Source organism: Populus alba, chromosome 13 (genome assembly GCF_005239225.2).
Source record: "Populus alba chromosome 13, ASM523922v2, whole genome shotgun sequence".
In the NCBI taxonomy this organism is placed as follows: Eukaryota; Viridiplantae; Streptophyta; class Magnoliopsida; order Malpighiales; family Salicaceae; genus Populus; species Populus alba.
Window position 1 is genome coordinate 5,341,349 of NC_133296.1, and position 18,578 is coordinate 5,359,926.

Below are 18,578 nucleotides of genomic sequence, written 5' to 3' on the forward strand. Positions count from 1 at the left end.
ATGTTTTTTTAGTGTGAGATTTATGGCCGATTATTTTCAAAGCTATGATAGATACGATCTCTCCAAATTAATAAAACAAAATGTTTTTCAACATTATTTGTGGATATTGATAAGGGTAATAAATAAAAAAAGTATCCTTTATTTTATCCCAATAGATAAACTTATATAAATTTATTTATTTCATCAAAATTTATAATAATAAACACAAAAAACACAACACAAAAGACAAGAGAGAAAAAAAAATAAAAACTAAAAACCAAGCATAAATACTTGGAAGTCTTCTTAAAAAAAAAAAAATTTAACTATCAAGAAAGTAATGGATCAAAATCATTTTCTTCATTATATAAAGTCAAGTTAAGATTTTACATGGATAAAGTTTATGGACTTTTGTGAATACTATTTATCTTTATCAAATCAAGTTAAGATTTCTTATATTCAAAACTTTCAGATTTGCATAAATATTCTTCCATCTAAGATAAGAGTTAAATTTAATTATTAACTAGAAAATTTCATAAATGTGAAGAAAAATTAAAAAGGATTTTTTTTTTTTATAATTAAATTTATTGTTATAATTTTAATACTATTTTTAGTGTTTTTTTAATATGTGGAATCTTATGTGTACACTCGAGCATATAATAGAATGCGAATCGTGATATATAAATTGATGTAAATACCAAAATCACTATAGAATAATAGTATCATCCACGTTAATTTTAAGCAGAAGTCACGGTAAAAGTTCTGTTTTATTTATTTATTTTGATTTACGTGGGTGTTCGGGCCAACTTACACGCACCACGACTAATCCCACGGCTCACTGAACATCCTGCAAACCCAGTGAACATGTAAGGCACCGCGGGGGTGACAGGCGTGCACGGTGAGGTTTAAACCCAGGATGCAAAGGAAGGGAACAAGTCCCTTCAACCGCTGGGCCAAGACCTCAAGTGCATTGTATGGTGTCAGATCGTACCACTACCATTACACGTGTCAGTGAGGACAACTTGTGCTTTTATTAAATTAATTGTTATTATGTACTTTAATTACGCTTTTTTCCACAGATATCCCGACTAGGTGCTCTGGTATGATATGGAACCTTCTCTAGCAATGCAATAAATAAATAAAATAAAATAAAATAATAAATGTTATGATTATTAATAAATTATTTTAGTGGACAACTAACAACTCGTATATTTTGTATTTTAAAAATATTTTTAAAAAAATAATTTTTTTATTTTTTTATTTCAAATTAATTTTGTTGGTATTTTCATATCGTTTTAATATGTTGATATCAAAAATAATTTAAAAAAAAATAAAAAAAAAATATATTATTTTAATGCATTTATGAGCAAAAAAATAATTTAAAAAGCAATTGATATTATATTTCCAAACACTTTTTAAGGTCCGGTCATCATCTATACTCATTTCTCCATAAAATTCAACAGTGATTTTTTTAAAATTTTAATTTGATCATCTAACTTTATCTTGCATGAACTCAAATTAACACTCAATTACAAAAAAATTTATAGAGGATCAAATTCAAAAAATAAAGCATTAAAGTGAAAATAAAAACAGGTGACATAAATACTAAATTAGGATTTGTTTAATAAGTTTTTTTTTTTAGTTATAAAAGTAATTAGTCCCTCTATTTTCTTAAAAAAAAAAAAAAATTTTGGTTCTAAACTTTATTTTTCTTTTTTATGTGTTCTTTTTGGTTGAGGAGAGAGAAAGACTTGTAGGATTCAGGTGTAAAGAAAAAAAGTTTATGTTGACAACGATTTTGACCGCCAAAACATTCGGTTTTTGTGTCAAATGATTCTATATGATAAAGGAAGTTCAAATTATGTGTTTTTTTAATCTTGAAAATGCCTAAAAAAACATATCTAAGTTTAGAAAGAGTTTTTGTTTCAAGTTGATTTTGGTTTTTGGGGTGGTTTTTGTAATTTTAAAGGCCATTAATTGGTTTAAAAGGATTTCTAGGTTGTTATTTGTAAAAAATAGACTGAAATTTTGTTTTTTAATTTTAAAAAAAAATAAGAACTTGTTTTTATAACCACCTTAGTGGCCTCAATCTAGGTTTTCCAAGCAACGTGTTATTTGTTGAGATAGAAGACACATCATCTATTTTTTCTCAAAGATTTGGGGTGGAAAACATGTCGTCATCCCATTAACTTTTTTTTTTTTTAAAAATAAAATACCCGTGCTCAGACCCTTTCTTATGGGCTAGGCATTAGGCCTGGCTTACCAAGCCCAATAGCACTTGGTCTCATTCTTCTCTTTAAAAAAAAATTAAAAAAATACTATCTTTCTCATATGCTTTTTGAAAATAATTTTTTGAATTTATATTTTAATTAACTCCTTTTGTGTTATTTGTTTTTGTTTATTTAACCTTTTATAAATAGTGGTTATTTTCTATTTATATTGGGTGTTTTTAATTTTTTTAAGAGGTTAGTATGATTTATCTGTAATTTATTTTTACTTTATTTTTTTTAATTTTTGATATGTAATAAAATTTTATTTGCTTAATTGTTTTTTGTACAATTAATTTATATACTTTTATGTTTTTTATTCTAAATAATTTTTAAAAAAAAATTTAAAAAAACCCACCGACGGATTTGTAGATGGAATGTAGCCGTCAACATTTTACAAAAACTTGAAAATATTCACTAAAAATACCACAATCACCGACGCTTTCACAGAAAGATAACGTTCGTCAACATTTATCGAGAGTTGAAAAATATTTACTAGAAATGCCACAATCATCGACGTCTTCACAGACGGATATAGTCCGTCGACATTTTACTGAGAGTTGAAACATATTTACTGGAAATGCCACTATCACCGACGGAATATATCCGTCGGTATATTTCTAGTGGGATTTTGTTTTTTTCGCGCACATTTTTCGTTTATAAAACCATCAGTAATTTTTTTTCCCAACAGACTTAGCAACGAAATGTGGGATTACCGACGAAAAGACATGCCAACAAACACTTTTCATCGACGAGTTAGTCAGTAAAAAATTTACCAACAAAATCTGAATCTCATACCGACGGATTCAGTTCGTCGATAAAACTGTGAAATCTTGTAGCGTTGGTGCAATTAAGTATCAAGAAATTAACAAGTTTTATATTTAAAATTGCAATCTTAAATTTTCTAATTTTATGTATATTTAACAAATTCTTTGTACTAGGTTTCATGATTTGTGGTATGATACCTACAAATATGAAAAGAAAAAAAAAACATCAACTCTGATGAAATCGGGGTTAGAGAAAGCATAGACCGAGTCTTGTGACATAGGGTAATTGGGGGAAGTTTCTAGAATTTATGGCTTCAGATGACTTTAAAAGGCGTTCGCGATCCAGGTCATAGAACTTAAACTAAAAAACAAATGGTTCGATGAGTAAGTAAAGTGTTGGGGCGATTTCATTTATCAACCATGCAAAACACCTAATAAGAATGACACTACTAGTTCAGTAGAGCCTGTGCAAATTCAAGTGAGACGATCCAATTTGTTAGATGATGGTTGAATTAACCATTAGATTTTCTTTGGAAATATATTGGTTACTGGTCAGTTTATGCATGCTCCTATAGATTCTTATTGGGCCGCTGTCAAACGTATTTTACGCTATCTTAAAGGTACAACATCTTATGGTTTCCATATCACTCGAGGCACCTCTTTTGCTCTACATGGCTTTACAGATGCAGATTGGGCTGGTAGTATTGATGATCGTAAGTCTACGGGCGGTTATCTTGTCTTTTTTGGTCAGACGCCGATTTCTTGGAAATCCGGCAAGCAACGCACTGTTGCTCGCTCCTTTACTGAGGCTGAGTATAAAGCCCTTGCTGATGGTACCGCTGAAGTCATTTGGCTTCAATACTTGTTAACAGATTTGCAGGTTCCCTCCGTCTCTGCCCCTACCATTTGGTGTGATAATCTTGGTGCTACCTATCTCTCAGCAAATCCTATCTTCCATGCTCGTACTAAGCATGTTGAAGTGGATTATCATTTGTCCGTGACCGTGTTGCCAAGAAAGAAATTCAGATTCGTTTTATTCCCTCTCGAGATCAACTTGCTGATGTCTTCACTAAACCGCTTCCTGTTGCATCCTTTACTGCTTTTCGATTCAAGCTTCGGGTTGATCCCCCACCTTCAGCTTGAGGGGGCACATTATAGAATAGGATTATAATATAGGATGTTGTAATCATTACAGTTACTCATGTATCTATCATAATAGGATTCTAATATAGGATGTTGTAATCATTATAGTTACTGCAGTCTTCTACTGCCTCTATATAAATAAGAAGGTTGGCTAAGGCACAACCTAACACATTCCATTATTCTCAACTCATGGAAATCCGGTAAGCAACGCACAGTTGCTCGCTCTTCTACTGAAGCTGAGTACAAAGCCTTAGCTGATGGCACTGCTGAAGTTATTTGGCTTCAATACTTATTAATAGATCTCTAGCTTCCATCTACTTATGCTCCTATTATTTGGTGTGACAATCTTGGTGCCACTTATTTGTCTATGAATCCTGTTTTTCATGCTCGCACAAAACATGTTGAGGTCGATTATCATTTTGTCCGAGATAGAGTTGCAAAGAAGGAGATTCAGATTCGTTTTATTTCCTCTCAGAATCAACTTGCCGATGTCTTCACTAAACCACTTCCTACTTCTTCATTTACTGCTTTTTGTTTCAAGCTTCGGGTTGATCCCCCACCCTCAGCTTGAGGGGGCATATTATAGAATATACTTGTATAGGAAATATTGTAGACATACTCTTGTGTGGTAAACTCCACCATTACTATTATATATTTCCCTACATATATATATATAGAAAGGGTTGGCTACCTATTAGGTTAAGCCTCCCAATTATTCTCAACTGTCGATAAAAAATTTACCGACGAAATCTGAATCTCATACCGACGGATTCGGTCCATCGAAAAAACTATGAAATCTTATAGTGTTGGTGCAATTACGTTAGTGTCAAGAAATTAACAAGTTTTATATTTAAAATTGCAATCTTAAATTTTCTAATCTTATGTAATATTTAACAAATTCTTTGTGCTAGGTTGCATGATTTGTGGGATGATGCCTACAAATATGAAAAGAAAAAAAAACATCAACTCTGAAGAAACCGGGGTTAGAAAAAGCAGAGACCGAGTCTTGTGACCTAGGTTAATTGGGGGGAGTTTCTAGAATTTATGGCTTCAGATGACTTTAAAAGGTGTTCGCGATCCAGGTCATAGAACTGAAACAAAAAAGACAAATGTTTCGATGAGTAAGTAAAGTGTTGGGGAGCTTTGATTTATCAACCATGCAAAACACCTAATAAGAATGACACTACTAGTTCAGTAGAGCCTGTCCAAATTCAAGTGAGACGATCCAATTTGTTAGATGATGGTTGAATTAACCATTAGATTTTCTTTGGAAATATATCGGTTACTGGTCTTATAACGTAAGAAAGGGAACGAGCTTGAAAACCATATCAACAGGACAATCATAAGAAACTCCCATTGAATTAACTACCCAGGACCGGGAACATTTCGTCACCTAACAATCTTTAGTTCTCGACCAACTCTCACATTTTCACCGGAGTTCTTTGACGAAGCCTTGTGACAAGAGACATGCACACCCAGTCCTGTTAACTTAATGGAAAAGTATCATGTTGGAAAGAGTATTATAAAGATAATATTGGCATATGACGGATAATGTCAAATGTTTTGAGGACTTGGTTTCATCACTGACATCATAGAACGAGCAGCTACTGAGTCTTCGTCGCCTTCATTTAGGACTAATTCAATGGCTCCACTCTATAAATGGCCTTGCATCCTCGCTAGATAACTCACCCCTCTCCACAAGAAAAATCCGTATAGAATCTGATGGAAGGACTCAAGTTTCTAGTAGTTTCTGTCGTCCTGGCTTTGGCTTCCTCATTTGCCTCTGCCTCTGATCCTAGTCCTCTTCAGGACTTCTGTGTTGCCATGAACGAAACGATGGTGGTATGTGCTTTTTTAAGTGTTTCGTCAAGAGTTTTTGTCAGGAGTTACATGATAATATTGCACTGAAAATACCATGCATCCTGTATATATTTTAATATCTTCATTCTCTATTAATTGACTGACTTTTTATGGGCATGCTTCAAATGCCTTTCTCATGCAGTGTTCGTGAACGGAAAATTCTGCAAGGACCCACAGCAAGTTACTGAAAAGGATTTCTTCTTTTCTGGACTCAACGTTCCTCGGGACACTTCCAGTCCAGTTGGCTCAAATGTCACTGCTGTCAATGTTGCTCAAATTCCAGGACTCAACACTCTTGGCATATCCTTGGCTCGCATTGATTTTGCACCATATGGTGGCCTGAACCCACCCCACACTCACCCTCGTGCCACTGAGATCCTAGTGGTCGTGGAGGGTACCTCTATGTTGGTTTTGTTACATCTAACTTGGCTAACGGAGATAATCGCCTAATCACCAAGGTCTTAAATCCCGGAGATGTTTTTTTGTGTTCCCAGTCGGACTCATTCATTTCCAGCTCAATGTGGGAAAAACCAATGCCGTTGCATTAGCCAGTTTAAGCAGCCAGAACCCTGGTGTGATTACAATTGCAAACGCAGTGTTTGGAGCAGATCCACCCATTAATCCTAATGTTCTAACCAAGGCCTTCCAAGTGGACAAGAAGGTAGTCGACTATCTTCAGAAACAATTCTGGACGGACAACAACAATTAGAAGAACACATTTATTAAGAAGACATGAAGCTGTAGCTAGCCTCATGTTTGGCATGTTTTCTTCATTACTACGTACCTCTTTCATATTTATTTTCATGAATAAATAGGTTTCTGCTCCTGTCTTTTATGCTCGGTTTGGTAATGATATAAAAAGCATAACAATATGAAACCAAGGAATTGCAGTTATCGTACTATTTCCACATACTAACCAGACGTTGTACGTTTACATGTATTGCCGGAGCTTGTTGATGTCTTATAAGATACTATATTGTTGCTGTTGCCCGCGTGACGCCGAAGACAGCACAGCTTTAAAATTTGTTTTTAAAACAAATAGGTGCTTCTAATATATTTTCTAATGGAAAAAATTAAACTATATTGAAATTAACATAATGTAAATTAGCTGATTTAATGACTGCAAAGAATGACCAGAAAAAAAAAACAACAACAACAAAAATAAACATTCATGAAGTCAAGAATCAACAAAATAGTGGGAGAATAAATTGAAAAAACATATCTATTTTTTTTTTAAAAAGTCAAAAGATAAAATTAAAAAAGAGCAACATGCAACAAAAAAACCCAGAAAAAAAACATAAGCAAGCAGACCTGAATTGGCATGGTTGCGTAGGCCTAAATAAAGAAAAGTCTAGGCCTGTGGGTGTGCTAGCTTATGCTTGCTTGTCTAGGCCTTCATTATTTTATTTTATTTTTTTTAATGGTAGATTACATGTCATTCCCCTATCTTTTTTAATTAAAAAAAGTAGTACGCAACTTGTCGACCGCTACGACAAACAACTCATTGCTGGTTGTACCTAGATTCTTGTGACTATAGGATTGCCAAAAAAATTAGGGCAAGGGTGTTTTGCACCAAAAAATTCAATTTTCAATCATTTCCATCCTTTTGCACACCGTATTTATTTTTCTTGCATGGTGATAATAAAACAAAACAAACAATTCTTTGAAAGTAAATCATGATTTTTTTAGAATTCTATTCATTATTATCATGATAGGTGGCAGTCCTTCAATTCAAATGCTTTTTTCCTTAAACAAATTTGCACTAGTTGAGAATAATGGAATGTTTTGGGTTGTGCCTTAGCCAACCTTCCTATTTATATAGAGGCAGTAGAACACTGCAGTAACTGTAATGATTACAACATCCTATATTAGAATCCTATTCTGATAGATACATGAGTAACTGTAATGATTACAACATCCTATATTAGAATCCTATTCTATAATATGCCCCCTCAAGCTGAGGGTGGGGGGTCAACCTGGAGCTTGAATCGAAAAGCAGTAAAGGATGCAACAGGAAGCGGTTTAGTGAAGACATCGGCAAGTTGATCCCGAGAGGGAACAAAACGAATCTGAATTTCTTTCTTGGCAACATGGTCACGGACAAAGTGATAATCCACTTCAACATGCTTAGTACGAGCATGGAAGATAGGATTTGCTGAGAGATAGGTAGCACCAAGATTATCACACCAAATGGTAGGGGCAGAGACCGAGGGAACCTGCAAATTTGTTAACAAGTATTGAAGCCAAATGACTTCAGCAGTACCATCAGTAAGGGCTTTATACTCAGCCTCAGTAGAGGAGCGAGCAATAAAAGACAAGATAGCCGCCCGTAGACTTGCGATCATCAATACTTCAATACCCAGAAAGTAGTAAACAACACCTAAGTCACGAAGCTTCAACTCAGAGCTGAGTAACTATATAAGGTGATGGAGCATAGCAGAGTTGCTACCCGTGAGCAGAATATCATCAACATACACCAGGAGATAAAAGATATTAGTACCATCAGATAAGATAAACAGGGAGGTGTCAACCTTGGAAGCTCGGAAACCGATGGAGAGCAAAAAATCACTTAGACGAGTGTACCATGCTCTCGGTGCCTGTTTCAAACCATACAATGATTTGTGCAATCTGCACACATGAGATGCAAGAGAAGAGTTAATGAAACCTGAAGGTTGTTTCATGTAGACCTCTTCAGTAAGAACACCATTGAGGAAGGCATTATGAATATCAAGCTGATGAATCTTTCAATTTCGCGAAACCGCGATAGAGAAAACCAATCGGACAGTGGCCTGCTTAATAATTGGACTGAAGGTTTCAGAATAATCAATACCTTCCTGCTAGGTAAAACCTCTCGCAACAAGGCGCACTTTATAGCACTCAATACTACCATCAACACGACGTTTGATCTGATATACCCATCTACTACCAACAACGTTCATCGAAGGATGAAATGGAACCAAAGACCAAGTGTGATTTTCGCATAAAGTGGTGATCTCATCACACATAGCATTATGCCAAACTACATACCGGCCAGCATCAGAGAATGCAAAAGGCTCAGAAGAGGGAGAATACAGTACCCATATTGAGGTAAAAGTAGCGGCAACAGAAGCAACCAGATTAGCTATCTTCGGCTGCCGCGGTCTAAGAGTCATAGGATGTCTGCTGTGTGCTGGTGGAGACACAGGGGAAGACGGTTGTAGCGAGGAGACCTGTGGTAGCTGATAAGAAGACAAATCAACCATAAGGTGCAGACCAGCGGGAGAGGATGATAAAGAAGCAGCCTCAAGCACACGATTGTTAGCAGAGGAGGGGCTGGAGGTAGAGACTGAAGCTGCAGGAGTGCTGGTCAGGGAGGGCGAAGCAGAGGAGGGACTAGAAAGTGCCCCAAGACCATGAGGAGAGGAGACCAATTCACGATCTGAACCTGCATCATAAGGGTTAGATAAACAAGCATGGGATGATGGCGAAGGGATGGGTGGAGGCTGTGGTCGGGTGGCTGTTTGGAGTGGCAAAGCGGAATGTTGTGGGCTGTTTGGGTGGCTAGTGAAAGCGGGTAGCGGTGGGTGGTTTAGCAAATTTGGGAGGGTGACAGTAGCGGGTGGGGTGGGGGTTATGGTGGAGACCTTTGTAATCTGTTCAGAATTATCAAATGGAAACACATGTTCATGGAAGCGGACATGACGGGAAATATAAATACATTGAGATGCAATGTCAAGACATCGATAACCAAGATGCGAGGAACTATATCCAAAAAATACACATGGAGAGGAACGAAAATCCAATTTATGATTATTATATGGATGCAGAAAAGGAAAACAGAGACACCCAAAGGTACGCAAAAAATGATAATTAAGAGACTCTTGAAATAAACAATCAAACGGAGAGCGATGGGCAAGAATAGGAGTAGGCATGCGATTTATAAGATAAACAGAGGTTTCAAAAGAATAATTCCAGAATCGAAAAGGTGCTTTACATTGTCCTAAAAGAGTAAGACCAGTTTCCACAATATACCTATGACGACGCTTTACTGTTCCATTTTGTTCATGAGTGTGGGGACAAATTAGACGATGATGAATACCAATGGTCTGAAAAAATGTGGATAGTTTTCGGTATTCACCGCCCTTATCAGTTTGAACAGATTTTATTTTTAATGAAAATTGACGTTCGACAAGAGTCTGAAATTGATGAAAAACAGAGTAAACATCAAACTTGGCAACGAGAGGATAATACCATACATATTTAGTGTAAGCATCAACAAAGATAACAAAATAACAATAGCCATCTGAAGAAAAAAGAGGAGCAGGCCCCTATACATCACTAAAAATGAATTCAAGTGGAGCAGAAGTTTTGTGACCCATAGGTCCTAAAGACAAACACGATGATTTTCCTAAAGGACAACTTTGACATTGAAAATTAAGACGTTTGTTGTTACAAATGATCTTATTTTTCAAGATTAACAATTGAAAGATATGTGAAGTAGGATGACCTAGTCGACGATGCCATAAATCGGCAGAGGCAGAAGTGCAGGGAGACCAATAGGCTTGAGGAACTGACGTGACGAAAGACTTGGTCAGGGCATAGAGACCATCTTTACTCTGACCTGAGAGAAGGACTTCATGGGTGTTGAAATCCTTGACATAAAACACACGAGGGTGAAATTCAAAATAAACATTATTATCAAGACAAAATTTCTGAACAGAGAGCAGAGGTTTTGTGATTGCAGGAACATGAAGAACATTAGATAAGGTGAAAGAACGATGTGGTGTATATATTTTTGTATGACCAAGATGAGATATAGGAAGGCCCTTACCATCACCAACATGCAAATTATCATTACCAAGATACGGTTCTGAAGCGGTCAAGGTGGCAAGATTATGTGTGACGTGTTGATTGGCACCGGTATCTGGAAACCAATCAACATAACCGGTTGAGGAGAGATTGCCCTGCACCAGGTTGTTGGCCATAACCTCGCTGCTGGAATTGAGGGCAATGGGGAGCTGTATGGCCGAAATTCTGACACAGTTGGCAGCGTGGATTCTGCCCGTTATTGCGCTGCAAAGAGCCCTGCCTATTGTCACCGAAGGAGGAGTTTTGGAAGCTGCGGTGATCAGGTCTAGAGCCAGCAAATTGGTTGCCTCTGCTGTTGGACTGGTTAGGACGCTAGCCACCATTGAAGCGGCCCCTGCTATGGCCAGAATTGTCAAAAGTCTGGCTCTGCGCAACAAGAGCAGAAGATAATGTCAAATGTTTTGACGAAGGCTTGTGACAAGAGACATGCACACCCAGTCCTGTTAACTTAATGGAAAAGTATCATGTTGGAAAGAGTATTATAAAGATAATATTGGCATATGACGGATAATGTCAAATGTTATGAGGACTTGGTTTCATCACTGACATCACAGAACGAGCAGCTACTGAGTCTTCGTCACCTTCATTTAGGACTAATTCAATGGCTCCAATCTATAAATGGCCTTGCATCCTCGCTAGATAACTCACCCCTCTCCACAAGAAAAATCCGTATAGAATCTGATGGAAGGACTCAAGTTTCTAATAGTTTTTGTCGTCCTGGCTTTGGCTTCCTCATTTGCCTCTGCCTCTGATCCTAGTCCTCTTCAGGACTTCTGTGTTGCCATTAAAGAAACCGATGGTGGTATGTGCTTTTTAAGTGTTTCGTCAGGAGTTTTTGTCAGGAGTCACATGATCATATTACACTGAAAATACCATGCATCCTGTATATATTTTAATATCTTCATTCTCTATTAATTGACTGACCTTTTATGGGCATGCTTCAAATGCCTTTCTCATGCAGTGTTCGTGAACGGAAAATTCTGCAAGGACCCACAGCAAGTTACTGAAAAGGATTTCTTCTTTTCTGGACTCAACGTTCCTCGGGACACTTCCAGTCCAGTTGGCTCAAATGTCACTGCTGTCAATGTTGCTCAAATTCCAGGACTCAACACTCTTGGCATATCCTTGGCTCGCATTGATTTTGCACCATATGGTGGCCTGAACCCACCCCACACTCACCCTCGTGCCACTGAGATCCTAGTGGTCGTGGAGGGTACCCTCTATGTTGGTTTTGTTACATCTAACCTGGCTAACGGAGATAATCGCCTAATCACAAAGGTCTTAAATCCCGGAGATGCTTTTGTGTTCCCAGTCGGACTCATTCATTTCCAGCTCAATGTGGGAAAAACCAATGCCGTTGCATTAGCCAGTTTAAGCAGCCAGAACCCTGGTGTGATTACAATTGCAAACGCAATGTTTGGAGCAGATCCACCCATTAATCCTAATGTTCTAACCAAGGCCTTCCAGGTGGACAAGAAGGTAGTCGACTATCTTCAGAAACAATTCTGGACGGACAACAACAATTAGAAGAACACATTTATTAAGAAGACATGAAGCTGTAGCTAGCCTCATGTTTGGCATCTTTTCTTCATCACTAAGTACCTCTTTCATATTTATTTTCATGAATAAATAGGTTTCAACGAATTTGAATAAGGTCTTTGAGACATTTTTTTTGCACTTTTTTTTTTCTTGTTTTGAGAACTTCATTCCACTTTTAATAAAGTATCTTTTCATATATCTTATTCTTGCTTTAGAATCCTAAGATGTGACCAGGATCACACCTCATACTTTTATAAGATCACACCCCACACTTGAGATAAAAAAGAATAAAAATAATTATTAAAAATCTCCAAACAACCATAAATCAGAAAAGCATGTGAAGAAAATGCTAAAAAGACATACTAAAAACAATAATAAAAAAAAAAGTCAGCCAAAAAGTTGTCTTGTCAAGAAAAATTCTCAAATAAAAAGGACCATGTGACAAGATTGATCCTCAAGTGATCCTAGGTCATCTAAACTTTTTAAACACCTATTGAGCACATAAAATCCTTTCTTTTTCATAGACCACAACCATAACCAATGTTACATGCTTGTAAAAGCTTTTTCTAATAAAAAAAGAAAATTACGAAGAACGATAAGCAATGATCTTAAACAATAGAAACAATTATTTGAAACTAAATCATGATTTGTATTATAATTCTATTCAGTATTATCATGATAGGTGGTGGTCCCTAAAATGCTTTTTTTTCCCCCAGAAACAACCGCTCATCAAAACATGCTAAGGCAAGATACCAACCTTTGACTCCCTTTAAAAATACCACTCTTCACTTTACAAGGCATATTGTAATTGCCAGTGTGATTGAGAGACAAGTGTTAAAGGAAAAAATATTGAGAATTGAGAGCTCGCACATCTAGGCTTAAAACTTCTACCTTTGCAATCTCTACCAAGCGTCCATATTTCCTAAAAAAATGCATCCTTATCCACATTTGGAAGTAAGCTATTAACTTGTTCATCTCATTCATAATGCAGTTCAGGTTCTTGATTGGCGATAGCTTCTTAGCATCACTTCTAAGGCAGTCTCCTTGAGTCAATTGTGACAATTCATAATTTTTTCCGTATTCCATGATGGAAAATTTAGTAGTGGTGGCCATTTCGTTCACAAGTCCTGGAATTAAAGATGTCTTGGGGTTATACTTGTTTTGATGCAAAAGATATTATGGAGCATATACCCTAAGAATAGGTTCTAGTTCCTTTATGTGAGACATATAGCAGGTTTACTACTTGGCTTCTAAAGAGGGTCTTGATGTCCCAGTGATCACTCTTGTAAAGACAATATGGGGGCTTAGCAGATAGTGGGATGTCACATGTATCAATCATTATCAGTCTAAACACTCAGCAAAGAATTGAGGTTTACACAAACTTAAACCTTGATGCAAGTTATAAGGTAAGCTGCTAGTCCCCACTTAACTTAAAGTTTAATGTGTGTGCCTTCAAAAAGAAAATAATAATGAAGTGATGCATGATAGGATGCCTCAAGATCTTACTCATATCCAATATACTATGTATGACAAAATGTAAAGATGCATGCTAAAGCTTTTAAACAAAGTATCATTCATAAGAAAACAACAACACATAGCATAATAAAAAAAAAAAAAAAAACAATTACCAAGCCCAGTCCTAGGGTCCCAGGTGGAGTTACCATCCTGTTGCACCCTTGCGCGGAGCGCGGTGTCAGGACGACCATCCCTAGGAGCGGGGAATTGATTTTGGGATTTTTGTTTTTGTGAATAAGGGTGTCACCACCTAATATTATAGTCAATAAGAAACCTAACTACTCTTTCAGAGATTCTAAGGCAAGGGACTGGTTCTGTAAAGGAAATGTATTAGCACCCCTAGTACGCCCTACGGCCTAAGGTAAGATGCTTGGTGTTTGGTTTGCCTTGCTATGTTGTTGGTGTTCTCTAATCAGTTTTCCCAGGATAGGTTTGCAATAATGAATGGACTTGGGTTCAAAGTCTAAAAGCAATAACCCTTGGTTAATATAGATCATACCTTCAGATATGTCTACAGAGTGCCAAGAGGAACCGATAGCTAAGATAGAAATCTAAGGAGATTCAATGTGCTTAAAAGCTCATTTTCCTTTGGTATTTCAAGTGTTTGCGACACGTAAATAGTAAGGAAGAGGGTTAAAAATTTAGAAATTTAAGAAAATTCAGAGCGCTTTAAAAGCCTATTTTTGCCTTAGTGTTTCATACTTTCACGGCTTGCAAACTGTGGAGTCAAAAATTAAAATGTCCTCAATTATAATCGAGGCTTCTTTCAAGGATGTGTGATGACTTATTATTTCTAGAAAAATATTTTGGATATTAACCACTAAGGGTTACTTTATCTAAATATTAATAGCGAATAATAACAAGTTATTCCCAATAATATTTTGGATATTCATCCCTTTGGGATTTCTTTATCCAAACATTAACAGTAAATAATAGATGAATTCCCCCAAAAATAAGATTTTTGTATTTTTTTGAAATATTGGCCAACACCCTTTGGAGTTTTACAAACATGTTGTAAAATCCAGAATGCAGGAAAATAATTTTTTTTTGTTTAAGAAATCCATGTTGAAATACATTTTTTTTTAAATCTTGAATATTTATTTGTTTAGAAGAAGGAATGATTAAAATATGTTAGGGTATTGGCCGTATGCAACATACATGGAGAATATTTATATATCCTTTTGTTTTGAAAAGAGCAAGTATCACAGTTACTCGCAATTAAAGATAAAAAGCCATGCAGATATATTCTCCAAATTTGTAAGGAGAAAAAAAACAACACATACATACATTATGTTGACATGATACAATTCAAAAATTGCAAAATAAACCCCTAAATATTTAGGAATTTATAGAGGAATACTTCTGGGAATGCAGGAACAGTGGCGGCGCATGGGTTCACGACCTGCCGCAGGTAGAACCTGTGGACAAGTGGATCTGGGTTAGCTTCTTCTCCTCTTCACTTCCTATCGGCGGTGGCTTTCACAGTGACCTACAATAAGAAAAAGAAAATGCAAGTAATTGATTTTAATCCATTTCTGTCCAGATTGTTCTTGGATTTTTTTTCTTTTTAGATCTAGTAACTTATGTCTTCTTTCTTCTTCTCAGTTTGCTGTTCCTTTCCTTTTTAGGTGGCAGATCTGGCGGTGGTGATCTTCTCCTCTTCCCTTCCTCGTCGGCAGTGACAACTGCCGTTACTGAGGGCTGTCTTGTGGGGAAAGATGGAGGAACAAAAAGGCAGAAGGGGGCGGGCTGGTCTGTTGGAAGTGGGAAGAAGTGGCGGCTTTTAGAGGTTTGGGTTTCGGTGGTTGGTCTCTGGGGGAAAGAGAATGGATTCGGTGAGGAGGGAGGCTTGTCTAATGTAGAGAAGGGAACGCTGGAGGTGGGGACAATGATGGTTAGCCCAAAGGGTGGGCGGCTGGCGTGAGGGTAGATCTCGTCAGCTGGGAGGAGAAAATGGGGAATGGGCTGTAACATGACCAAAAGATTGATGTCTTCTCTCAAGTGCAGGAGTATCGAAGTAATAAATAACCTGGCAAGACCAGGGTCGAACCACAAGGAAGTTAATTATATAAATTATAAATAATAATGATGACGAGGTAAAGAGAATTTTGAGATGTAAGATTAATGTGAAGATTAAACAAGGATAAAATAAGTGTCAAGGTTAGAGGATCCACTTATAGTATTAGAAATAAGTATAGTATAAATTATTTTTATTAATCAATTGGAAATCACAAACAAAAAAGGTTCCAATCAAATGATTTATCCTTAATAGTTCATTATAAATTTTTAACATGATCATATTAATTATCTTATTTTAGTAACACCATACTTTTAAATATTGTCAGGAATTCGTGATGCTAACTTATGCTAACAACAAATCAAGTTTATTTCACAGCACAGGTGTAGGTTATACCATACGGTTGGCTATGAAAGTACCAAGCATTTGTTGTACCAAGTGTTATACAATACAAATCTAGATCAACCATTTAACAAGCAAGGTATTAAGAATTAGTAAGATAAAAAGATAAGACATGTTAATAAACAACTTTCTTGGATATAAACATTGAAGTCCATGTTGAGTTTATATTATACCTATTCTAACACCATTAGTTGAAACTTTTCACATTGACATAATAAAACTTAGCTAAACATAATGAAGAAGATAAACATAAATAAACAACATAAGAACATAAGGATAGTAAAGGAAATGAAAAGCATAAACAAGAGATTAATAAAAATATAACATGAAATAAAACTTAAACATTACGAAAATATAAAGAAAGAAATAAAGAGCATGATCTTGATTTGAACAACTAAGATGCCTAAATGCATGGCAAATGCCTCCTTTTATGGGCCAAAATTTATAACTATTGATTTGATGACTAATTGTTAAGTGGGTGGCCACATCTTGACTTTTTGACAATCCTTATCTTCTTGTCTGAACGAAACGTCATTGATAACTTCCGAATTTGAACCAACTTTACACATGAAAGTTCTAGGAAATTGTCCCAGCTTTCCAGGAAAAAACAATTGAGGTCATTTGGACTTCTAAAAATCGAGATATGGGCTGAACACTGAACAATGTCTGGGTTGCAAGATAAATGCGGACTTCTCTGTTGTTGCTATAATTTGGACTTGAAAAAGGCCTTTTTAAAACTTGGACTCCACATGAAAGTTTTAGGCCTATGTCTTACCTTTCCATCCATATAAAGCAGACTTAAATCCGAGATCTATAGCTCTAGATATGACCCAATTACCGAACAGTGTTCTAATTTGGACAAAACCAACATCTCTTTTCTAAGTTTGGCCCTTTATTTGTCCTTTCAATTTCAATACTTAAACTCATCAATCAATCCTTTGATTTATGTGATAGGCCTGCATTTAAGATGAATATTTACCATAAATTAGTGGTATCTTATATTATTATATGTTATTATAAAACATGTTTTAGTTAAGGAGTTATTGATACTTTAAGTGCAAAATGATAATATAAAACCTTGATAAAAATATACTTTTAAGTACTAGTCAAGCTGCGGCCGAGAGAGGGAGGTTCTAGTGAGGGGAGGGGGCTTGAAGATGAGGAAAAAAAGAGTAAGCGTAGTGGCTAGCTTTTGTGGGGGTGAAGAAGTGGGGGAGACAGAGCAGCCAAGCTTTCACTAATTCCATGAACAAAATCTCAAAAGCCGGGGGCCCCACTGGTGGCTGGCTTAGAGAGGGGAAAAAAATTAGAAAGATGAGGGCGGCGGCTTGTGGTTTCGGCCGGGATCATAAAAAATTAAGTTTAGGGTTTTTGTGGTTGCCCTCATTTTTTGTCTTAAGAATTGTTCCCTCTTCCTTTTGTATTATGGTTGGAGGTTCAATTTATATAGAAAATTTATACATGTGTTATTTAAGGAAATATTGCAATAATTATACGCGATTATAGAGATTATCTTTTATAAACAACACAACAATTCCTATATCTATGGTCCTTTTATATTGCACGTAAATTATTTTCCATAATCAAGCATCAATCAAATCCTATATCTATGATTTGTTTTATATTTGTAGTACTTATAATATAAATTCAGTAATTATATTCTTAATATATTGTTTTCTTAACATGAGCCTGGTGTTCTACGTTATTCGCCAATAAGGTGTTTATAAAATGAGGTAGTTAAGGTTGGTCTATTCCTTCTTAATAGATTATACATAAGAAAGGGAACAAGAAAACCATATCATACAGGAACAATCATAAGAAACTTCCATTGAATTAACTACCCAGGAACGCGGGAACATTTCGTCACCTACACAATCTTTAGGTTCCTTCTTAGTATCGACGCACTCTCACATTTTCTGTATTTGTTATGGTCTGTTGTGCATGACTCGCGGAGTTCCTTTGACATGTAATAAGGAAGCCTTGTGGACAAGAGACATGCACACATCCCAATCCTGTTAACTTAATGGAAAAGTATCATGTTGGAAAGAGTATTATAAAGATAATATTGGCATATGCGGATAATGTCAAATGTTTTGAGGCTTGGTTTCATCACTGACATCCAGAACGAGCACAGCTACTTGAGTCTTCGTCGCCTTCCATTTAGGACTAATATTCAATGGCTTCCACTCTATAAATGGCTTGCATCCTCGCTAGATAACTCACCCCTCTCCACAAGATAAAATC

At 36.2% G+C, this 18,578-nt stretch overlaps 1 protein-coding gene and 1 pseudogene across 1 annotated transcript; both read left to right on the forward strand.

Moving 5' to 3' along the window:
* The first annotated feature begins 5,851 nt into the window (after window positions 1-5,851).
* LOC118032471 (germin-like protein subfamily 1 member 14) lies at window positions 5,852-6,915 on the forward strand (annotated as a pseudogene).
* Window positions 6,916-11,513: 4,598 nt separating this feature from the next.
* Window positions 11,514-12,598, forward strand: LOC118032465 (germin-like protein subfamily 1 member 16). Its single transcript, XM_035037175.2, has 2 exons — window positions 11,514-11,663; window positions 11,823-12,598. Exons 1-2 carry the CDS (start codon window positions 11,543-11,545, stop codon window positions 12,386-12,388), a joined length of 687 nt encoding a protein of 228 aa, XP_034893066.1. The 5' UTR covers window positions 11,514-11,542; the 3' UTR covers window positions 12,389-12,598.
* Window positions 12,599-18,578: the final 5,980 nt, after the last annotated feature.